The 24,016-nt window shown below is 44.3% G+C and overlaps 2 protein-coding genes across 9 annotated transcripts in view; one reads left to right on the top strand and one right to left on the bottom strand.

The window, feature by feature from the left end:
• The window catches only part of FYCO1 (FYVE and coiled-coil domain autophagy adaptor 1), a 58,508-nt gene that overhangs the window by 8,872 nt on the left and 25,620 nt on the right, over positions 1-24,016 (bottom strand). For 3 of the 4 annotated variants that reach the window (XR_013978366.1, XM_080975734.1, XM_080975735.1), the window contains 5 exons: positions 23,657-23,775; positions 21,151-21,318; positions 16,007-16,156; positions 15,142-15,341; positions 14,775-14,919 (listed from right to left, as the gene is read on the bottom strand). Coding sequence is in view for 3 of the 4 variants with exons in the window: in XM_080975734.1 (XP_080831860.1) it covers positions 14,775-14,919; positions 15,142-15,341; positions 16,007-16,156; positions 21,151-21,318; positions 23,657-23,775 (782 nt within the window). In the remaining variant the exon portion in view is untranslated. The remainder of the gene's footprint in view (positions 1-14,774; positions 14,920-15,141; positions 15,342-16,006; positions 16,157-21,150; positions 21,319-23,656; positions 23,776-24,016) is intronic. The other variant, XM_080975736.1, reaches the window with a different exon arrangement.
• On the top strand, positions 4,051-10,840 carry CXCR6 (C-X-C motif chemokine receptor 6). 5 transcript variants are annotated; one of them, XM_080975962.1, is made up of 4 exons: positions 4,052-4,342; positions 5,326-5,465; positions 6,757-6,840; positions 8,943-10,839. In XM_080975962.1, the coding sequence occupies exon 4, from the start codon at positions 8,964-8,966 to the stop codon at positions 10,005-10,007; it is 1,044 nt and encodes a 347-aa protein (XP_080832088.1). In that variant the 5' UTR covers positions 4,052-4,342; positions 5,326-5,465; positions 6,757-6,840; positions 8,943-8,963; the 3' UTR covers positions 10,008-10,839. The 5 variants fall into 5 exon arrangements, with proteins under 5 accessions (XP_080832090.1, XP_080832088.1, XP_080832087.1 ...); XM_080975961.1 differs by having other exon boundaries at positions 4,053-4,342; positions 5,326-5,385; XM_080975964.1 differs by lacking the exon at positions 6,757-6,840 and having other exon boundaries at positions 4,051-4,342; positions 5,326-5,385.

Raw genomic sequence — 24,016 nt, 5'->3', positions numbered from 1 at the left:
AACCTTTGTCTGGGCTGTATAACTTTAGAGTTCAAATAGCTTGGAATAACTGAATGCTGCTCTATACAAAAATAGGTTTTATGCATTTCTTCATCATGTCTTTAATACACAGGCAACTCCCAATTTATGTGGGGGTTATGTTCCGAGGTACTGCATGTGTGAGGGAAATCACATATATTTGAAAAACCATTGGAAAAGCCTGCAAACACCCTATAAATATCTGGAAACCCCTGAAAACCCCTTAAAAAAACAGCAGCAGTTACCAGATGCCAAACTCCACATACCCTCCCACATTTCTCCGATAAATAGGGAAGTCCTATTCCATCATCATCATCATCATCATCATAATTCTATTATTAATAACCTGCCCATCTGACTGGGTTGCCCCAGTCACTCTGGGTGGCTTCCAACATATATAAAAACATTAAAAAACATTGCAAAAACTTTCCCTATACAGGGCTGCTTTCAGATGCCTTCTGAAGGTGCCTTCTAAAGGTTGTATAGTTACTTATCTCCTTGGCTCAGGAGTCGCATAACTCCACACCCTCCAACATGAAAATAGGGACCTCCTAAGTAAAAGTGGGGCATTCCGGAATCAAATCAGAAACCAGGACAGCGTCTGTAAATCCAGGACCGTCCCTGGAAAATAGGGGCACTATGGGGGGGGGTCTGCTCCACCCTCTAAACCTCCTTGCTCAAACGTCTACTCTCCATAGGCCTCAATGGTCAGTGCAAGGGCTGGGATTGCACTTGCAAAGGTTCATGGGATTGTTAGGCGTCGTTTTCCCACATTTTTTTTTTGCCCTTTCTGGGCTCTACTAGGGCCATTTTTGCAATTTTAAAATTCACTCCCAGGTTCGGCACAATCAGGCATCAATTTGACGTGCGTAAATGGGGAGTTGTGGGACGCGGGTGGCACTGTGGGTTAAACCACAGAGCCTAGGACTTGCCGATCAGAAGGTCGGCGGTTCGAATCCCCGCGACGGGGTGAGCTCCCGTTGCTTGGTCCCTGCTCCTGCCAACCTAGCAGTTCGAAAGCACGTCAAAGTGCAAGTAGATAAATAGGTACCACTCCGGCGGGAAGGTAAACGGCGTTTCCGTGCATTGCTCTGGTTTGCCAGAAGCAGCTTTGTCATGCTGGCCACATGACCCGGAAGCTGTACGCTGGCTCCCTCGGCCGATAAAGCGAGATGAGCGCCGCAACCCCAGAGTTGGTCACGACTGGACCTAACAGTCAGGGGTCCCTTTACCTTTACCTTTGGGGAGTTGCCTCTACCGCTTTTTCCATCAGAAAGAATCAAAGAAAGTGTGTATAAGACTGCACTGCTAGCCATTACACTACAACAGCTCTCGTACTGCATGGACAAAGACGACTGGGTAGTGTAAGCATGCAGCCTTGCCCCTAAAATAAGGAGAAGACAAAATCGACAGGGACAAAAGTGATTTTAACAACTTGCGCCAGGCTGATCTCAGCGCCTTTTGAGCAGAAAGATGGTTCATCAGGAGCAAACACCTCAACGAATGCTTCAAGAGGTAGCTGAAAGTCCTTTAAAGCCTGATCCAGTCATTTTGAGGAGCAGGACACACTGGAATCCTTTTCAAAAGACCAATGAAAACATAACCAACAATACATTAACTTGTGCCAAAACAAATCCCTAAAACACGCCAGCATTTTGAAAGCTAGCTACATGCAGTTATATTTTTGTGGTGTCTGGAGAGTCATAAAAAGATCGTAGATTATTATTATTTAGATCAAAGCAGGGTGGAGGATCCCTAAAGGACCAGGGAACGAATGGTAAGTGGTGTGGGACAGGGTGTTTAACCAATGTTATTTTCCCAATCTTATCCCCACCCATCTCAAAAAAAACCCCCTGCTATTTGCTCTGCTGAGAAAAACCTGTGGGACAAATAGTAACCCTGCCAGGTGGAGATTTAAACAGGAAAACCTGCCTGGGAATAAAGCGTTAAACATTTCAATTTTCCTGTGGTGCTTTCCCAACTCTGTTTAGGTTCTCTCACAGGCTTTGATCTTATAAATTCATCCACCACCACCCCACAAAAAACCCATTCATAAGCAAGTCCACAGGATATCTTTTTCATCCAACCATGTGCATCATGTAGTTCAGTTTTCCATTCCATTGAAAAGGATGTGATAAGTTATCTCTCTTATCAGTCTATCTATCATGTACAGCTACAGTTTTCCTACAATATATATTGTTTCAGCCACATATGTACCATAAACAACTCTGTGATCTTTTTCTGCTGAGAAGCGGTATAGACTGTAAATCCTTGGAATAAAATAAATAATAAGTACTGAGCATACATTACAGGGATCTTGCCTCAGCTCCTACATGCTGTCATCATAAAACAATGACTGCCTCTTTCATGCGTTCATGAGTAAATGCAGTTTACAGATGGATAGCTCTTCTGAAAGGGCCCTTACACGCTTGTACCTGAATGCTAAATGGCATGGCTGTAATCTCTACTGAATGGAGAGAGAATTAAAGGTAAAGGGACCCCTGACCATTAGGTCCAGTCGTGACCGACTCTGGGATTGCGGCGCTCATCTTGCTTTATTGGCCGAGGGAGCTGGCGTACAGTCATGTGGCCAGCATGACTAAACCACTTCTGGCGAACCAGAGCAGCGCACGGAAACGCTGTTTACCTTCCCGCCGGAGTGGTACCTATTTACCTACTTGCACTGGCATGCTTTTGAACTGCTAGGTTGGCAGGAGCAGGGACCGAGCAACGGGAGCTCACCCCGTCGTCACGGGGATTCAAACCACCGACCTTCTGATCGGCAAGTCCTAAGCTCTGTGGTTTAACCCACAGCGCCACCCATGTCCCTTTATTCATTCATTTATTTACCGTATTTTTCGCTCTATAGGACGCACTTTTCCCCCTCCAAAAATTAAGGGGAAATGTGTGTGTGTCCTATAGAGTGAATGCAGGCTGCGCAGCTAAGCCCAAAGCCAGAACAGGGAGAAGGAGCGCCGCACAGTGCTCCGTCTCGCTGTTCTAGCTTGGGGTTAGCTGCGCAAAGCCTCCGCAGGGCAGTGGGGTGAAGGCACCCTGCTGCCCTGCGGAGGCTTCAATGGCCGTCCCTGAAGCCAGAACAGAGAGGCGGAGCGCTGCGCAGCGCTCCGTCTCACTGTTCTAGCTTGGGGATGGCTGCGCAAAGCCTCCGCAGGGCAGCGGGGTGCCTTCACCCCGCTGCTCTGCGGAGGCTTCAAAGGCTGCACTCCGTTGGCTTCAGGCAGCTATCCGCAAGCGTTTGGAGCGCAGCGGGAACTCTTGGAGAGTGAGAGGGGTCAGTGCACACTGATGCCTCTTGCTCTCCAGGCTACGCTTCGCTGGAGAGGCGCTGCACATTTCCCCCTCTCTGCGCAGCGCCCCTTCAGCGAAGCGGGAGGAGAAATGGAAGGGGCTCCGTTTCTCCTGCCGCTTCGCTGAAGGGACGCTGAGCAGAGAGGGGGAGATTCCCCCCCCCCCGTTCTCCTCCTCCTATGGTCCGGTGCGTCCTATGGTCCGGTGTGTCCTATAGAACGAAAAATATGGTAGATGAGAATACCTTGGCAGCGTACATTAAAATATGATGAACCACAAACAATAAATCAAAAATTCAAATTCAAATAAACTAATCAGTAGCTAGGCTCACACTTCAGGAAAAGCCAGTGTGAGGAAGTTCTAAGCAAGCGCTGAAAACCTGACGCAGTTGACACTTTCAGGATGGCGAAATATTGCGCTGCTTCATGTAAAACTTGCCGGGGGCTAATTTGAGCAAACTCATAATTTTATCCTCTACGTCTGGCATTCTACAGCACTAGTAATTTTATTGCTACAGTTCTCTATTTTGTTTGGTATTATTTTGCATTATTTTTTATATATTTGCGAAGAGTTTCTTTCTGAATACAGCTCACTGACTGCAATAAAGAGACAGAGGGAGGCAGCCACCTCAGGCAGGTGATTTTGGGCGTCATGAAAGGGCAGCAGATGCTTAGTTATTTATTATTTTATTTTTACTGCCAGGCAGGCAGTGTGATTTTTATTTTTATTTTGCCTCAGGTGCCAAAGTAACATCAACTGACCATGCACTGGTCAGCCCTGGTTGCACATATTTTGGGATATATATCTACATATTAGCTTTATTTTCACCCCTAGCCTGGCAGCATAGGCAATACTCTCTCTTCTACCCTGCTTTGTGGTTTTGCTTGATGTATAAAACGAAGAAATCACTGAAAGGAAACTCCAGGGGCAGCAGCTCTAATAAATACGCATAACCACCACTACCTCGAGCTGACATCTGAATTTGAGTCGCATCTCTTGCACTGACTGCTGCAAGGTATGTAGTTATCTCCTCTTGCCTCAGACGGAAAGCTATCCCATCTTTGTAAACATTAGGTTGTGGCGGGGCCCAGTTGGTTCCTCTAGTAAGCCCCTTGAAAGCTAACTTAAGTAGCTTTCAAGTTAGAAATAGGTTAATTTTCTTTACCAAGAGGTTTTGGTGTAAAAAAATATGTTTATCTTATATACTTAAACAGAGTCAGGTTAAGACAATAGGGCACTTGAACCATCTTCTGGGGCATATATTATTATTCGAGTTTTCCCATCTACCAGAGATAGGCACAAACAATTCCAGATATTGTTGGCACATTCACTGTCATTGTTTTCAGCCTGCCAACGATATGTAACTGATTACATTTCCACCTCCTTTGCATCTGCTGGAAACCACAGGAGGGAAGAGTGGTTCTTGTGCTTGAATCCTGCTTGAAGGTTTCCCACAGGCATGTAGTTGGCCACTGTGAGAGCAGGATGTTGGAATAGATGGGCCGTTGGGCTGATCCAGAAGGCTCTTCTTATGTTTCCTTTGCATTGAAATGAATGGGGTGGAATAATGTAATGGCTTTGTGCAAATTATATGTCATGTCCTTTTGCCACAATGAACAGCGAGACAAATCATGTTGTTTTTGGCAAAAAGATGAACTGCAGCAAAATGGAAACAGTGTTGCATGCAGCAAATACAGAGTGGAATGGAAAATGATGTGTTCTTACATCCATACTCTGGAGAGCTACTTTTTGGACAGAAGATAGTCTGACCTGGTATAGGCAGCTTCCTATTAGCCATGTGACACAATCAGGAGGAACCACGACTGCACAAAACAACACAAAATTGCCACTGTTTCCCCCAAACCCCCACAAAATTCTTTCCGTGGGATTGTTTGGCTCTGCTCCATTAGATTGCTAGTTTTACTCTTTTAATATGAACATTCTTTTCTGTGGATGAGTCATATTCTAGCTCGATTTGGGAAATGCTGTTTCTTTCAGGGTCCAGGTCAACCTTGTTATCGTGAAAACACAGCTTGTGAAGTACACCCGGATTGTGAAGTACGGCTCTTTAGCTCCTTTCACTCAATACTGACATGGGATTGATGGCTGCAGCTGCCTTTTCATGCGTATAATTCCTGGTATTATTTAGTCACAGATAACTTTGTGGTTTTGCTATTACTAGCATTTTAAAAGCCGTTTGAAAAGCACTGTGCTATGAAAGAAATGAAACTCTAAAGCCTAGTTTTGCAATGAGATCCTATCTCTGGTAATTTATTGCCTGTCATCTATACCATCAACTTCAAGAAAGTGACACACAAGAGAAGCTAACATTGAAATGTATTCGTTTATCATTAACTCACAGGTATCCCAAATGCCTCACCAACAAATATAAATTAGAATAATTATCTGGGGCACTGTGTCACAGACCAGTTGGATGCAGAGGAATGGTGGGAGGAACCAGCTGGGGAACCCCCCAAGGGAAGAAGACTCAGAGCCTGGGGATTGGTGGTGGGGCGACAATGAGTGGTCAGAGGGAGATGACTGGGAGGAGGTGGTGTCAGAAGCTGAAGAGGTAACAGGGCTTAGTGAGCTGGGAGAGTCTGTGGCAGACAGAAGTCCAGAATCAGAGGCAGAAGCTGAAGAAGAAGGAGGGAGAGATGAGTTGGGCTGCTGAAGAGCCCCTCTTGCTGCGACAAGCTGTCCTCCCTACTGGACTCCCAGAACCAGATGAAGCAAGAAAAGGGCAGAGAAGTTGGCACAGGCTCTGATTGCTTGGGGGAAAACCCTGAAGAGGAGGGAACTTACGACAGCTGGGAGGAGGTAGGGACTTTCCATTTGGGCAACAGATCCATGGGGCAAGACCTTCCAGGGATGAGCTGCTGTTCTCATCAGGCCTGAGACTCCGCCAAGTTTGTTCAGATCTTGTCCTTGCTAATAAGGAGTTAGCTCCAACTTGCATAGTGTGATTTACTGCCAGCTCGTTCCTGACACACTACCAGTTAAATCAGGAATGTGGAACTTGTGGCCCTCCAGGTGTTGATGGACTTCAACTCTCATTAGCCCCAGCCAACGGTCAAGGGATAATGGGAGTTGCAGTCCAGCTATGTCTGGAAGACCATAGAATGCCTGTTCCTCAATTAAATAGTTCCATTCAAATGGTGGGGATGGCCAGTTTACTTATTGACTTGCCACTCCTGCTTGGCAGGAGGGGATTCTGGCAACCCAGTTCCAAACCCCCTTGTGATACTGAGCCTGCGTGGCATCATGTGGAGAACAGTAGCTAGAGTAAGATGTTGGGGAGTCAAAGAAAGAGCAGCTAAAAGTGCAGGGACAATTGTGATAAAAATGAAGGGGAAGAGGCAAAGACTCCATGCAACTTAAGTGGCCTACGGCTTAACTAAATTAATTTTTTTTATTTATTCCATTTAGAGCCTGCCTCTCCTCCAAGGAACTCAAGGTGGCATAAGTTGTTTCCCCCCCTCTGAATTTTATCTTCACAACCCTGTGAGTTAGGTAAGACCGAGAGATACGGAGTGGTCCAAGAACACCAGTGAGCTTTGGGGCTGAGTGGGGTCTTGAACCCAAGCATGCTGCCCCAATAATTTTATTATCAGTGCAGTGTATGTTCTGCAATTTTGCACCAGTGCTGTGTAAGATCATAATATGGAATCATGTGCAGAATTCAGCATCCTAAGAACCTCTGCATGTTTTTTTTTTTTTTTTAAAAAAATGAGGTTTCTAGCCTTTATGACTTCAAAGAGATTTTAAAAGGATACTGGCTATGACTGACAAAATCTAAACAACAGGGAAAGGGGATGCATGGGTGGGAGTTCCAGCCCACAAAAGGCAGAATTTCTGTTCCTTGCATATCAGTGATTTCTCCCTGAGGCTGCTGGAAGTAGAGTACATTTTGAAAAATAAGCAGTATGTACAAATGTGCATACTTTATACAGTCTTGCTTGGATGTGGGTTTCATATGGCTGGGTCTTAAAAAGTTTTTAGTGCAGAATGATGTTCATTAATGTTCATTAATCCCTGCCCACCTGTCAAAATCCTTTGTGCAACTTTGCAAGTTTGCCTCCTGCTCTCTCTGTAAACTCCTAATCTCAGAGGTTTAAAAGGGGAGTGTGGGGAGGCTGGCAAAGGCTTTAAGATAGTCCCTGAGCTCCTGTTTCAGACCGAAATGGCAGTGTGGGGACTGCCTTAAAGCCATTTGCAAAAGTGCTCTTTGAAACAGACCTTTTCACCTTTAAATGAGAAGAGTGGCTTCTGCTTCAAACAGTGCTTTTGCAAAACACTTTAAAGCAGCCTTGGAGACAGAAATGGAAGCATGGGGGCTGCCTTCACGTCCTTTGCAAAAGTATTGTTCGAAGCAGCTCACATTTCTGTGTTGGTGACAGCAGGGTGGGTGGGTGAGACTGCTCTTCCCCCCGCCCACAATACCACTGATGCCACAACCTGCTTGCTCAAATAAAAAGAATGAGTTGCTTCAAACAGCGTTTCTGCAAAAGGCTTTGATCCCTGCTCATCAATGATGCCCACAGACTAGAGGTTCCTCACTCCTGGTTTACATGATCACTTTTCTTGGGATGGAAGAGATTTTTTAAAATCCCCCTATCTTGCCAGGTCTTGCGGCCTTCTTAAATTAATTTAAAATTTTGAATTTAGGCCTTGAACAAGTATATTACAAAACAGAGGTTTAAAGCAGCTCAGGGGCTGCTACCTCAAGATAACCAGAGTGTGGAAAACAAGCTGTCTATCTGAATCTTACTGTTGTTGCTAATGACGGTTTTCAATAAACTGTGCACAATGCCTAATACAGTGGTACCTTGGTTCTCAAACACCTTGTTACTCAAACAACTAGGAACCCAAACACTGCAAACCTGGAAGTGTTCCAGTTTGCAAACTTTTTTTGGAAGCCAAATGTGCTCTGTTTTGAGTGTTACGCTTCCGATTGGAGTACCACACTTTCATTTTGAGTGTTAGGCTGAGGTCTGTCTGTTCTTGCTATTTATTTTGTGTTTTTGCAACTCTCTTTTTTGTTTTTGTGACTGTGTGGAACCCAGTTCAGCTATTGATTGATTGATTGTGTGTGTGTGTGACTGCAGTTTATTGCTTTCACTTTAAGGATCCATGGTCTCGTTAGATAGTAAAATTTATTTTAAATTGTTGTTTTAAGGGTTGTTTTTAAAAGTCTGGAACAGTTTAATCCATTTTGCATTACTTTCTATGGGAAAGCGTGCCTTGGTTTTGGAACGCTTTGGTTTTGGAACGGACTTTCAGAATGGATTAAGTTTGAGAACCAAAGTACAACTGTACAAACACTTCCAAGAGTCAGAAACTCAGCCCAAGCAAAACTGGCTTGAATCTACAATCTACATCTTATGTCTCAAAAGTTAGCTTACATGGGCTTCCTCCCCACTCAGTGGTAGATAAGGCAAACACAACCGTAGATGGGGGTATATGCAGTACATAATCAAGGCTTATATCGTGTCCCTTGTCAATGATTATGTGGTTTCATCACAGAGCAAGTGAAATTTAAGAGTTTTGCAGCAATGTAGAGAGACATTACAATCCACCTACTGAGACAATTTTCAAATGTGTATGTTTTACAGGTATTTGAGAAAGCAGGCTACATGGCTACCGATGATGATTATTTTGCTGAATACCCCAACACCACATTTCAGAACGATGAAAGCGCACACAAGACGTTTACAGCGTTTAGCAGTGTCTTCCTGGTCTGCATGTATTCATTTGCCTGTATCTTTGGAGTCTCAGGGAACACTTTGGTTCTCATCATTTTTATCTTCTATGAAAAAGTAAAGGTGTTGACGGATGTATTTCTGGTGAGCTTGGCTGTAGCTGACTTGTGCTTTCTTTGCACATTGCCATTCTGGGCTTATTCTGCTGCTAAGGAGTGGATCTTTTACACTTTGCCGTGTCAAATCATCCGAGGCCTCTACACCTTGAATCTGTATGGTTCCATGCTAACCCTCACCTGCTTAACCATTGACAGGTATTTTGCTATCGTCCAAGCCACCAAAGCACACATCAGCCAAGCCAAAAGAATAGTCTGGGGTAAAACGGTTTGCATTTTGGTTTGGGTGCTTTCATTGCTATTTGCTTTGCCACAGTTTTTATTTAGCACGCAGAAGGAGTATAGCAAAAAGGTATGCATTGCAGACTACCCTTCAAATTCTTTGCAGATGCTCACCGAAGCAATTCAAATGACTCTTGGATACTTCTGCCCTATGCTGGTCATGGTTCTTTGCTACTCAATCATCACAAAAACTTTACTCTACGCGAAGGGCTTCCGCAAGCAGAAATCCTTAAAAATAATATTTGCCATTGTTGTGGTGTTCATTTTTACACAGACGCCCTATAACATCTTGAAACTCATTCGTGCTGCAGACCAGAGTGTCATGATGGACAACGGATTCCGGTTTGAATATGCTTTGATCGTAACGGAAGCCATTGCTTATTTCCACAGTTGCCTCAACCCTGTTCTCTATTTCTTTATCGGTTTGAAGTTTAGGAGGAACCTGGTAAAAATCCTTAAAAAGCTTGGATGTGCTAAACATGAACAAACCAGGAAGCCATGCCAAACTACGGATGATGATTGCTCAAAATCCTGCACCGCCACACAGAACGCAGAGGAAACAAGCATGTATCCATTGTAAGAGGATCTTGAAGAGCATCTCTTTTGTTGAGCTTCAGTTTTAGTCACCCTAGGCATTTGTGCGAGCAAAAGCAACAGGCCGAATCTCCTCAACATAGCTAACCTGTTTGTAAAGTTGGTGAAAGCTTCCCTACAAGCAAACTTTGCAGAATGTCATTGCCACCCTGATTCTTATGCTAGAGGCATCTTACGAGAAAAGACTCAATTGCGTTACATTTCATACAATCCTTAAAAATGTTCCAACATACCTACACTCAATCCCGCAGATAATGTATGTTTGTATGCTTGTATATTCGCAATATGTGTGTATTAATGCTTAATTATTTTAATAATAAAAACTTTTCCCAAAAAAAGAAAGAAAAAAAAGACTCAATTGCATTAAGGTATACAGCAGCTATGGAAGAGATGCTGAATGGGTGTTTAGGTTAGCATTTGCCCTTATTTTAAGGAAGTGCCAGTGGGAAGCGGAACCCTCTGCTTCCCAGGAACAACATACTGGCAAGGAGATGGCCATCTTGTCCCTGGTAAAGGCTTCATTTACTCTGCCCTCTCTGTCTCTCTCCACCCCCACCCCCCTTTTGCATCATGCTTATTAGATTGTGAGCCAGTGGGCCGGGACTATCTTTTAACCTCTGTACAGCTCTTAGAAAACATTGGGTACTTTATGAACGTTAAATCATGATAGTTTGCAATTCAAAGCTGGTCATGAAAGCAGTTTGAAAAAGCATGAATGGCAGACACACTTTTCAGGTGGTTGGCATGCAAGAACTTGCAAACCATGCTTTTACTTGCTTTGGCTCACCATATGAATCTTTTTTATATAAATAAATAAAGAAATAAAGATAGATGTTCATGGAGAACAAAAAACATACACAAGAACAAAAAACATACACAGTGTTTGTATCTCTTGTCTTTTCTTGTGTCAAGGAGTTCCATTGCTCAGCTTTCTCAAACTAAGAACAAACACTTGCTCTGGAGGCACTGTGACATAACCCCCTCTCCCCCAATTTTAGGTGCAACTTGCTCATCCAGAGGCTTAAGTGTAGAAGGCTGTTTATACTGTATTTCCCCTATCCCACTCCCCACAGAACTCTGAAAGTATTTTTACCCATCTCCTGCAATTTCTTCTTCCATTCCCCTTCCACAATTTACCTGTACCTTACCCCACCCTCCTCTCCAACTGACAACGTCTTTCAACCTTCCTCCCAGGTCCTTTTCCATTCACCTCTTCCTCCTAAAATAGCTTTTCTCTCTAATCCCCTTCCTTTCTATGCCCAGTCAATCATCGCCACCTCAGAATATTAGGCTATAATCTCTCTTCCTAATCTCCTTCAGACCTTCTCTGGCCTTTTCCCCTCAGAGCAGAGAGGCCTCTCCCCTGCCCACAAACTCCTCTGTTTCCGGGGCACCTTGATGCAGCCTAGAAGGAGTTGCTAGGGTTGGCATCAGTCTAACCAAAAGGCTACAGCATAGCTATGGGGCAGGGAAGGACAGCCAACTCATGAGGCAACAAGCAGGAAAGTGGCTTGAGGCCCACTGGTAGTCCCCAGTTCCACTATTTTGAGAAACAGTGAGTCAAAGGGAGGAAAACTTCCTGTCCCCTTCTTCCCCCACAGCTCCTTGAACTCCACCAAACACTGGGAGGCATCTCCTAGCCTTCCAGAGGTTTTTTATTCCAGGGGCCTCAAGTAGTTGCAGGGAAGGGAAGGTTACCTTCAGTGAACTTAACTTAGAATCCAAGTCATAATACAGTAGACCCACTAATTTTCCCTCCAGCCATCAGTCTGAGATTTACCTTTCTTTTGGTTTCTCTGCCCAGTTTTCCTTTTTTCCTTTTTTATTTTATTCACAAAACTCTCTCTTTTTTAACTTTATTCCAAAACCGAAAAAGAATTACAAACATCAAATTCAAAATCCAAATTCGTTTTGTAACATAAGCCTATTACATATTTGACTAGATACCTAATTGCTATAGACTTCCCTTTGCTATATATAAATGCAACGCAATTAGAAATATTATATTAGAAATTTTTATAAATTCCCCTATAACCCCCACTCCCCTTCACCCATTTGTGATCTCAATATTTTTTTAAACTTCTTCTATCTTGTTGTGTTGTTGAAGCTTAATAATTATTCAATTGATTCTTTTATTATTTCCTTGCTTACCCCTGCACGTTTTACACATTATCTATTAATATTCCAGTTCCAGAACCGTATTTTTTCATGTATTCCTTCACTCCATCCCACTCTTCAATTATTCTCTGTTTTGAATGGCCTCTAATGATTGCCATCAATTTTGCCATTTCCACAAACTCACAGAGCTTCCTTTGCCATTCTAACAATGATGGTATTTTCTCCCCCTTCCAATTCTTCACGACCAATATTCTGGCCGCTGCTGTTGCGTAAAGGAATACATTTTTCTTATCTCTGGGGATGTCATTAGATATTAGGCCTAACAGAAAAGCCTCTGGCTTTTTGATAAACGAAATCTTAAATAGTTTTTTCAGTTCCTCATAGACCTCATTCCAATATTTTTTTTACAATTTTACATCCCCACCATGTATGATAAAAAGTTGTTTTGCTCACAAAACTCATTAAGTCAGCAGTTTTGCCACTGGCATCAAAACTTTGCTCTTTTGGTGTGAGCAAGCAAAAAAGGGAAGGGAAGTTTGTGTGAGGCAGACACTTTGGGCAGGAAATGTGCGCCGACAAATGAAACGGCGAACCTGAATCCTTGTCACTCTTAACCAGAAGTGTCTGTGGCATTCTCATGCAAGCTTCCTGTCTGACATTGAGCTGGCTGCTTCACAGTGTGGAAACGAACAAACACTGCATTGCTGGGCACTTTGATACAGTTCTGATATGAGCAAGGCGGACAGGAATTATTAACAGTGTTTACAGCAGGGACTATCACTCCCATCATCCATGACCACTAGCCATGCTGGCAGAGCTGATGGGTCCAACATCTAGAGAGCCACTGGCTCCCCAACCCTGTTCATAGGATTATGAACCCTGAAGGAATCAATAAATAATAATAATAATAATAATAATAATAATAATAATAATAATTTATTATTTGTACCCCACCCATCTGGCTGGGTTTCCCCAGCCACTCTGGGCAGCTTCCACAGAGACCAAAAATACACTAAAATGTCACACATTAAAAACTTCCCTGAACAGGGCTGCCTTAAGATGTCATCTGAATGTCAGGTAGTTGTTTATCTCTTTGCCATCTGAAGGGAGGGCATTCCACAGGGCAGGGACCAGTACTGAGAAGGCCCTCTGTCTGGTTCCCTGTAACCTCACTTCTCGCAATGAGGGAACCGCCAGAAGGCCCTCGGTGCTGGATCTCAGTGTCCGGGCTGAACGATGGGGGTGGAGACGCTCCTTCAGGTATACAGGACCGAGGCCGTTTAGGGCTTTAAAGGTCAACACCAGCACTTTGAATTGTGCTCGGAAACGTACTGGGAGCCAATGCAGATCTCTCAGGACCAGTGTTATGTGGTCCCGGCGGCCACTCCCAGTCACCAGTCTGGCTGCCGCATTCTGGATTAATTGCAGTTTCCGGGTCACCTTCAAAGGTAGCCCCACGTAGAGCGCACTGCAGTAGTCCAAGCGGGAGATAACTAGAGCATGCACCACTCTGGCAAGACAGTCTGCAGGCAGGTAGGGTCTCAGCCTGCGTACCAGATGGAGCTGGTAGACAGCCGCCCTGGACACAGAATTAACCTGCACCTCCATGGACAGCTGTGAGTCCAAAATGACTCCCAGGCTGCGCACCTGGTCCTTCAGGGGCACAGTTACCCCATTCAGGACCAGGGAGTTCCCCACACCCGCCCGCCCCCTGTCCCCCCAAAACAGTACTTCAGTCTTGTCAGGATTCAACCTCAATCTGTTAGCCGCCATCCATCCTCCAACCGCCTCCAGGCACTCACAATAAGCCATACTAGTTCATACTTCTGTGGGCTATATGTTTAATTTTCCTTACGTAGGGTGAAACTAGACATTACCTTGGCAGAAGGAATGGGACTTGATTACACATGCCAATTCCTGCCTCCAAATGCTACCCCCCAAGCCTCCCCACCCCTTGCTGAGCTCTGGTCTAGTTGATGAGCCTAGCTGTGGGGAGGGAAACCTATAAAACTGGGATTGCTAACCTTGACCGGGCCCATGGGCATATTTGCAAACTGTGGACACTGCTGTGGACACCAAAGGCGCACTCCTCCTTGCCAGTGGTTAGACTTGAACAAGTGTGTTTTCACTTTCTTCCAAACAAAATTGGCTGGGCGATCTTCCTCAAGAGTGCAGCTGGGGTGGCAAGAGTTAACCTTCCTTTCCCAGCTACACTCTCCCATGGACAACGGAGGGCTCTTTACCAGTGCATAGCATGGGCAAGGCCACAGGGACAGTTACTGGGGGGTGCAAAACTCTTAGGGGCACAAAATTTTAAAGGAAAAAAAAGTAGTAGTAGTAATAATAAATAAAAAACAGTGCACCCTCCCCCTCACACAGAAAATCTACCCATGTTCGCATGGGCAGACTGAGGAGAGGATTTGGGTGACGGCTGATTGCTATGGCGCCCTCTGCATGGGTTGAGCTATTGCCCCTCAGCCTATCGAATGAGCGGTGCCAAGGATACTTGCCCTGGGCACTAGAAACCCGTGCTGCGCCACTGCCCTTCACAAGCCTAATCTACTTTGGAACAGATTGTGTGTGTGTGTGTGTGTGTGTGTGTATACACACATGTGTATAAATTATGTTTACTCACAGATCGGTTATACCATGGTCCAAAGATTCTTCTTCAGTTTGGCTTTCATTGTGAACCGAGTTGTCTTCCTTTATCTGGCCCACTTCCTCATCGGTGATTATATCAAACACGGCATCATCTGTGGGTTTAGAGGCTTCATTTGTAACTGTACCACAACAAAGGACACAAAACAAGAAAGTGTTATTATGCTGCATATAAAGTAAGGCAACATAACTTCTCAGTGTTCATTATAGACTTATGGGACTTGAAGGGACATCAAACACTGCCATCTGTACCAAAGCAGACACAAGGATAGAATATGATCTGAAGTCCACAGGAGATTCTTTCCCAAGAAATTTAATCCCATTTATACACAGGAAGGACTCACCCATAACTCTATGGACCAGGGACAATGGTGAGGCTAGCAGGCTTGATGGTGGTTCTTCTTGGCTTGCGTTTGATCCAGAATCAACTGAGATGGCACTTGCCTTTTTAAAGCAAGCCCGGCAACAGCGCTCCTTCTTGCCAGTATGCTCCGACATGGCATAGTTGTTGCAGCAGTAGTAGCAGAAAATGCGCCCACACATTCTAAAAATAATGAAAATTTAAAAGAGAAAAGAAAAGAGTTCTTCATGTCAAAATGAAGGCATTTAAGGGATACAATATCCAACATGCAGAAAGCAACCTTCTTCATAATATTGCCAATCTGGATTCCCTTTGAAGTCAATGGAAGAACACTGGGTTTTATCCAACATTGAGTAAATCCATTGAAATTAACAGACATGACTAACTTAGGCCCATTCATTTTGATGGGTCTACTCTGAGTGTAACGTAATTGGATGCTGAGTTAAATATACACCTGAAAGGCCAACTATATCAACCCATTCCCCAAACCAACAATCCTTTATAAAGTAATTCCTTTATATAACATTGCAGAGAGATTAATGGGGAGCAGACCAGTGATAATTTGGATTGTCATTTTTTTTCAGATTGAGATGAGGTCGAGTCTGGAAAGATCTCCATATCCACACAAACAATGCTTTTGTCCCACAGTCTTTTCAAGCAGAAACCACAAATGCATTATGAATGCCACTTAAGGTAGAATTTGCTGTAATTCCAAGTGACACTATTTACAATGGCACTATTTAGAAATGTGGCCTGAAAAACTGCAGTATAACATCTTGTTGATTACTTGTCATCCGGCCAAATACAGTTGCTCACAAGTGTTTATCAAGTCACCCCTACAAACTGACCTGCAATGGTGGCGGCGATTCATCCAGCCAAATTCTTTCTTACAGTCTAGGCAACAGCTTACTTCCGCATCACCAAGCCATCTTTGTGCTGCAGTGAGTTTCTGCTGGAATTCCAAAGCATCCGACTTCTGCCAGAGGGCATCCTTGTCTCTTTCAAAGGTGTGCATAAAGAACAATTCATCATCTGTGAGTTTAGGTTTTAATAATTTAACCCCATCACAGGAAAAACAAATCTCCCCTATTAAGGCAAATATCATTTAAATACAATGGATTCTTAGCTAAAATTCTGGTTGGACGCCATGCTTGTGTTTTTGCAAGCATTCCATATATGACATTGAGCAAGACCATGTGGGTGGGTACGAAAGGAAGACAGCCCATATGTGTGCACATAAACAAAACATAGCCTCTTAAGACCATTTCCCTCTACTGTTGCTGGCTATGCTTCAATCTTTCACTTTTATAAGATCTAAATAATAATACGTTATCTATTGCATTTTATCATGAAGAAAATCTGAAAGTCTGCCAGAGAACTGGAAGGAGGAGGGAGGGTGGCACCGGCAGCCACAAATAATCGCCTGGCTAGCAGATCAAGCCAACATTTGTGAACCTCTGTTTGTAAGCTTACTTAATAAAAACTCTGGCCAGGATCTGTGAAGCTGAAGGGAGGTTAAGGCTTGTTTTTCCTCCAAGAAGAGCCTCCTATGCCACATGGCAAACAGTTTTGGAAACTGAGAAGAGTGTCAGAAACAGTTTGTGAAATGGTGTTGGGGTGAGGTGAGAATCCATTATCTTAAAGTGTTTTTTTTTGTGTGTGTTTTTTTTGTTTTAAACAGATGAACCACAGCACTAGAGAGCCAGGGCCATTATGGTTCCTACAGTGAGATGGTTTTAAACGTTATAGTTTTAGTAGGAACACAGGGCATGTTAGTAACACGTACCGATAACATGTGAAATAGACTCATAATTATGATCAAGTAATGATTACAAAGGGACGCGGGTGGCGCTGTGGGTAAAACCTCAGCGCCTAGGACTTGCTGATCGTCAGGTTGGCGGTTCGAATCCCCGCGGCGGGGTGCGCTCCCGTCGTTCGGTCCCAGCGCCTGCCAACCTAGCAGTTCGAAAGCACCTCCGGGTGCAAGTAGATAAATAGGGACCGCTTACTAGCAGGAAGGTAAACGGCGTTTCCGTGTGCTGCGCTGGCTCACCAGATGCAGCTTGTCACGCTGGCCACGTGACCCGGAAGTGTCTGCGGACAGCGCTGGCCCCCGGCCTCTTAAGTGAGATGGGCGCACAACCCCAGAGTCGGACACGACTGGCCCGTACGGGCAGGGGTACCTTTACCTTTTAATGATTACAAATGTCAAAAAGGTTGAAATCTCCCACCTTTATACCATTTCAGACCTTTATACCATTTCAGACCTTCAGACAACAACAACTAAAGTGCAACCACGTGCATGTTTACTCGGAATCAAGTCACACTAGTTTCAATGGGACTTATTTCCAGGAAAGTGGGAATAAATCAGGGAGGGTAAACCTGTAAAGATGAGCAAAAACTACACACATGTATGAAAGGGAGACTTATTAAACATGCATTGCTCAAATCTATTTAGACCTTCTGTGCTAGATATTGTTTGGGGGAGTGTATTTCTCTGTGGTTTAAAATGTCAAGTGTGACCCACAAACCACAGGACTTAACAAGTGCTGAAGTAATTGCAAAATACGTGGTGAAGATGTATCATTAAGAAGCAAGGTGTGATGCCACTGCCGAGAGAACGTTACATTGCATAGAATCTACCACAGTTGCACAGGAAACAGAAACAAGGATGGTTCAGTTTGCAAGTAGCCAGTTCTTCTAAATGCCATCAGCAAAGTAACTGAGAACATAAATGAGTAAAGTTTCTCAGATGGGGTGCACTATTGGCCTCACCACAAACCCTGGGGTCATATTCGTGCTGGAGCTGTGTTGAGCTAGTGATACAAGCAAATTGGCCAGCGCAAAGATTTAGGAGCCGGTGGCCTTAGCTATGCTCCACCAATAGAATCGGAAACCCACATATTTTTTTTCATGAAACACTAGGGCAGTGGTGGGCCCATGGTCCTCAGAAGTTGGACCCCTCCAAACCAGCCCCATCTTTCCTGGATGATGTCAGGGGCTGGAAAGTTCAAGCTGCAGCAGTGCCGAATTTAAAAAGGGGTCACTTTTTGATGCAAAGGACAAATCAGGAGTACACTTCAGAGTGTGCTCCTGACCCTTTCCTTTGAAACTGAGTCACCAGGTGTCGTGGTGATGCTGGGTGATTGACAGAGGACGGGCCTCGACCACCTGTCAAAATGGTCTGTGGGTTGTCTGTGGGAGCTTTGGATCCAGCCCTTTGGCTGGATCAGATCTGCGGCTCATGCACTAGGGCTTGGTTCTCCAGCTTGCATTTTCCATGGCCCAGACTGCTATTTTTCTATGGTCACTGCTAGATTTTTTGCAGAGGCAGCAAAGAGCCAGAGGTCTACTGTTCCTGCTGAATTAGTATAGATGTAACAGTAGGTATCACTTCACAATACAGTGGTACCTCTACTTACGCGCACCTCTGCTTACGTATACTTCAGAAAATGCACGTGGCAAACCCAGAAGTGTTTTTCCGGGTTTCGCCCCATGCACATGTGCAGAAGCGCTCTACCGCACCATGCGCATGTACAGAACAGGCACCTCCTATTGCGAAAACCTTGGAATCTGACCAGAGCTCCGGAACAGATACCGTCCACAAGCGGAGGTACCATTGTACATAGATGAGCTACCATTAGTGCAATTTTTTACTCATTTCCCCCCCTTAAATAACAACAAAAAATAGCTTCATAGAAGCCTTAGTCTTAAGAAGATTCCTTACATATTAAAAAAAGGTAAAGTTAAAGGACCCCTAGATGTTTAAGTCCAGTCAAAGGTGACTATGGGGTTGTGGTGCTCATCTCGCTTTCAGGCTGAGGGAGATGGCGTTTGTCCACAGACAGCTTTCCGGGTCTTGTGGCCAGCATGACTAAACTGCTTCTGGTGCAACGGAATACCGTGATGGAAACCAGAGCGCATGGAAATGCCGTTTACTTTCCCACTGCAGCGGTACCTATTCATCTACTTGCACTGACATGCTTTTGAACTGCTAGGTTGGCAGGAGCTGGGATAAAGCAATGGGAGCTCACTCCATCACGCAGATTTGAACTGCCAACCTTTGGATCGGCAAGCCCAAGAGGCTCAGTGGTTTAGATCACAGCTCCACCTGCGTCCCTTTTTCCTTACATATTAAGGATTGCACAAATGCAGTTAACTTGCACTGTTTTCGTGCAGGCATAGAGAAGCTTGGGCAGCCTCAGGACCATGGGGAGTGGAGGGGGACATTTAACTATCCTTCCCTGCGACAACCCCTCTCTGAAGCTGCTGTTCGCATTTCGAGGGGAGCACCGATTGTTGCTAAGGGAAACTTGCCCTGAAATGCAAATCACAGCTTTGGAGAGCTGATCTTCACTGGATTTTGCCAGGAAACTGAATAGTAGCTTGCATGAAGGTAGGCAATTTATGTTGATTTTCTGAGTTAGTTCCACCTTTGATATTAATGGCGAAATGACGAAGAAATGAGCACATGTATTTCCCCCCCCTTCCACTGGAGTGAATGGGGGCATTGGAAGCGTGGGAGCTTCCATCGCCTGCAGAAGATCACTGGATCAGAGACACTGGCTGATCTAAAACTCCACAGGGCATTGATGTGAATGAGGAGCTCCATGCAAACAATCCACTAGCATTTGAGAAGAGCGGGGTAAGCCCCTGCTGCACAATATTTCACGCTCACACTGGAACCACATGGAGCTTTGGTTTTTAAAATTATATGTCAAAAAATACTAAATCAAATAAATCCTACATGTGAAAGAGGTTTCAATCAACAGGTGACCACAGGTTGGGACATGAGCGCCACCTTGTGGTTTAAAGGCAAAATTGCTGCTTTCAATGTTTTTTTGAAGTCCCTCCCTCCACTGGAACTCAAGTTTCAATTATGACAAGCCAAGGAAGGGGAAATCAGATACTGCAACAGCAATAGCCAAGGGGACACACACATATTCTCTTTGCTAACATGAAAGCAAATTGCCTGAAGGGTTTTTGGATCCCTTAACTGCTACCTTCGACCACACAGTGGTGCCAACCCTCAATGAGGGTGCAACCTGCAGTATCTTGATAATACTTCCTATCAGAGAATACTTCCTACCAGCGCTGCTGCCACCATGTCTCCTGAGTACCTAGGGCTCAAGTAACAACTGTGGCTTTTCTAAAGGTAGAACGGTATCATATCCATATCTTTAACAGCCTTGGGGCTGCAAGGCATTACTCAGTAACAGCGTTTCCTGCCCTGCTAGGAACTGCTGTGATCCCGCAAGTGGGTCTTCATAGTGAGTTATGGAGAAGGTCAAAAGTTTGAACCACTGCAGGCCCAAGGAGGCAAAGACCGTTCCTAAATAACATCTTACTTCCTTGGAGCTGTGGTTGAAGTATTACACTTGGGTAAGGGTTTGGATAGGGACGTGGGTGGTGCTGTGGGTTAAACCACAGAGCCTAGGACTTGCCGATCAGAAGGTCAGCGGTTCAAATCCCCGCGACGGGGTGAGCTCCCGTTGCTCGGTCCCTGCTCCTGCCAACCTAGCAGTTCGAAAGCACGGCAAAGTGCAAGTAGATAAATAGGTACCGCTCCGGCAGGAAGGTAAACGGCATTTCTGTGAGCTCCTCTGGTTCTCCAGAAGCAGCTGAGTAATGCTGGCCACATGACCTGGAAGCTGTATGCCGGCTCCCTCGGCCAATAAAGCGAGATGAGCACCGCAACCCCAGAGTCGGCCATGACTGGACCTAATGGTCAGGGGTCTCTTTACCTTTTAAGGGTTTGGAAAGTCTGTCACTTCCAGCATTCCACAAAAGACCATAATCATGATTATCCTAATATCCTGAACACCATTTGCTAAGGAGTAAACCCAACTGAGCTCAGTAGGAGTTACTTCTGATTTTGCTTGTTTAGGCTTACACTATAATTTTTTCTTTAGTTCTGCTGCAGAACGTGCCAGGGATCAAAAGACAAAATTATTCCATCCAGGTTAGAAATATTTAACATAAAGCTACCAACCTGAGAAGTTCAATTAACCGTTCTTCAAGGAACTGCTTTGTTCTTGTTAGGTCATCGAGTTCAGCCAGTAATTTCCTTTCGTTGCTTTCTTGGTCTGCTCTCATCTTGCTGAGTTTCTCGCAGTAGTCTTGAATTTGCTCATTTGCTTTGTTGACTTCCATTTGAGCCCTTAAATATATATATATCTATAATCTTTAACCATTCCTGACCTCAGTCATACCTCAATTAGTACTATGATTAATGTCTTTCCCACACAGCACAGCTATATCACAACATTGTTTCTAGTTTCCCTTCATTCTCAAGAGCATATAATGAATCATTAGAACTATGGCAGGTTTTCAAAAAAAAATTAATGCTAGCCGTGGAGGAGAGAGCTTGTTTTTCATCTGGGGGGGGGGGGGGATTAATTTCCATATATTAGACTTTTTAGATCTGGAGTCTTATTCTTTATGCTGCAAATCCCAGCTGTTGCTGTTCTGGGGTCTCCTCAAACACCAGCAGCCAGCTGTTTGTTGGTGCTTGTGGAGAGCCCTGCAGAGTCCTGACAATCAGCTGCTAGGTGGGCCTCAAAGTGCTATGACATCAGGTGTAGGGCAGGTGAGCGTGGCTTGACCAAAATGGCCTGGTGGGCCAAATGGAAATGTCTGGTGGACCTAATTAAGCCCATGGGTCGGAGGTTGCCCACCCATGCTGAAAGATAAACCGGTATTTCCGTACTTTTCTGTGTATTAGACAATGTATAGATGGTATATTAACGGTAAAGGGACCCCTGACCGTTAGGTCCAGAAGTGGCCAACTCTGGGGTTGCGGTGCTCCTCTCGCTTTATTGGCCAAGGGAGCCGGCGTACAGCTTCCGGGTCATGTGGCCAGCATGACTAAGCTGCTTCGAGCGAACCAGAGCAGCGCACGGGAATGCTGTTTACCTTCCCGCTGGAGCGGTACCTATTTATCTACTTGCACTTGGACGTGCTTTCGAACTACTAGGTTGGCAGGAGCAGGGACCGAGCAACGGGAGCTCACCCCGTCGCGGGGATTTGAACCGCCGACCTTCTGATTGGCAAGTCCTAGGCTCTGTGGTTTAACCCACAGCACCACCCGCGTCCCTTAGATGGTATATTACACCAGTGAAATTAGCTAAAATGTATAAGACAAATAATAAATGTTGGAAATGTAAAGAAAAAGAAGGAATATTTTATCATATGTGGTGGGAATGTAAAAAAGTAAAGAACTTCTGGGAAATGATATATAATGAGATGAAAAAGATGTTGAAATATACATTTTTTAAAAAACCAGAAGTATTTTTACTTGGTATTATAGGTCAGGACATTAACAGGCAAGATGTTAAATTGTTTTTATATGCAACAACTGCGGCAAGAGTATTGTTAGCCCAGAAATGGAAACAAGAAGAAATTCCGACGAAAGAAGAATGGCAGACGAAATTAATGGACTACGCAGAATTAGACAAAATGACAGGAAGGATTCGAAACCTGAGGGACCAGAGATTTACAGAAGACTGGAAGAAGTATATGAATTATTTGAAGAGCAACTGTATTCAACAAATTACGCTAGTAGGACTACAAGAAGTTTTGTAAGGAGAAATACATGAAGTGTTACAAAGTAGAAAAAGATAGAGACATTGGTTATGAGTTTGAAATGTAATAGGGAAGGTAAGAAATGCATACTGAGAGATTAGATTGGAAAGTTTTCAGACAGGATTGATGGAAGTCAAAAATTTGAATAAGATGTAAAAGTATGTTTAATTACTGTTGAGAACGATATGTTAAAAAAAAAACCTAATAAAAATCTATATATAAAAAAATGACAAGGTTTTTTTAACTGTAAAAGAAGGATAAAAATTGGGGGTGGGTAGTCTTTTACACGGATAGTGATTTTTCTGGTGCTGGCGAATGGTAGCAGGCATGAGTCATAGCTTGTCAGCTGTGATTGGGTGGGAGAATGGAGTCTGCTGAGATTGCTGCTGTGGATTGGCTAGCGCTGTGGCAGTTGGGCGTGCGAATGCCGGCTGCTTTCAGCTCGCCGGCAGACGCTCTGTTGCTTCTTCTGCATGTTTGGTAGCGTTTATCAGCCGGGTGAGTGTTTTTTGGCACACACCCCCCCCGCAAATACCTGAAAAGCTTTGGGCATTCCCCCCAAAAAACTCAACAACTTTGGGGGCAATCCTCCCCCCAAAAAAGCTGAACAGCTCTTGGCCGTCTCCCCCCACTTTCTAAAATTTTAGCCCCCCAAAATAGGGATCGTGTTATACAGGGGGGCGTGTTATACACAGAAAAATACGGTAATATCCTCCTGTACCTATGATGGTGAGGTTGAGGTTAAGCAATAGCAGCTTGCCTAAGGCCACTGAGCGAATTCAGGGCAAAAAGATTTAACGGAGAACTTTCTGATTTGTAGCTTAGCCTCTAATTGGTCACTACGCTACATCAGCTCTCTTTGCAAGATTTAAAACTTTTTATATAAAAAACAACAGGATAAACAAAGTTTCTACCTTTTTAGGTCTTCTTTAAGCTGTGTCACCTCCTCATCCCTTTTTTGCTGGGCTGCTTTGTACTCTGTCACCTGATCCATGGCCAGGTCCAATTCCGTGCACAGATCTCTTTTCACAGCCTAGGAAGATGATTTTTAAAAAGGTAAATAACAAAGAGATGTATAGAAGGCTTTTCAGATTCCATTCAAAATCTTTAATAAATTTGCTGACTGAGATCTGCACGGATGTGGTTGCAGGGTATATTCAAAGTGTTAACCTTTTGTTATCACCAAAGCCTTAGAGATTTTCTAAGTAACAATTTTCCTGTATTTTCCCCAAATGGCCAGCAGAAGCTATATCTAAGTAACCACATCTCAGTAA

The sequence above is a fragment of the Podarcis pityusensis genome (assembly GCF_964106645.2).
Source record: "Podarcis pityusensis genome assembly, chromosome: 12".
Taxonomy (NCBI): Eukaryota; Metazoa; Chordata; class Lepidosauria; order Squamata; family Lacertidae; genus Podarcis; species Podarcis pityusensis.
This window is presented reverse-complemented; position numbering and strand designations above follow the sequence as displayed.

Bases quoted from the DNA above. Each gene is read 5' to 3' on its own strand.
- CXCR6 (XM_080975960.1), top strand. From the start codon at position 5,281: ATGAGTCATATTCTAGCTCGATTTGGGAAATGCTGTTTCTTTCAGGGT. The intron at 5,386-8,942 runs GTACGGCTCTTT...TATGTTTTACAG, and splicing joins AAGTACACCCGGATTGTGAA to GTATTTGAGAAAGCAGGCTA.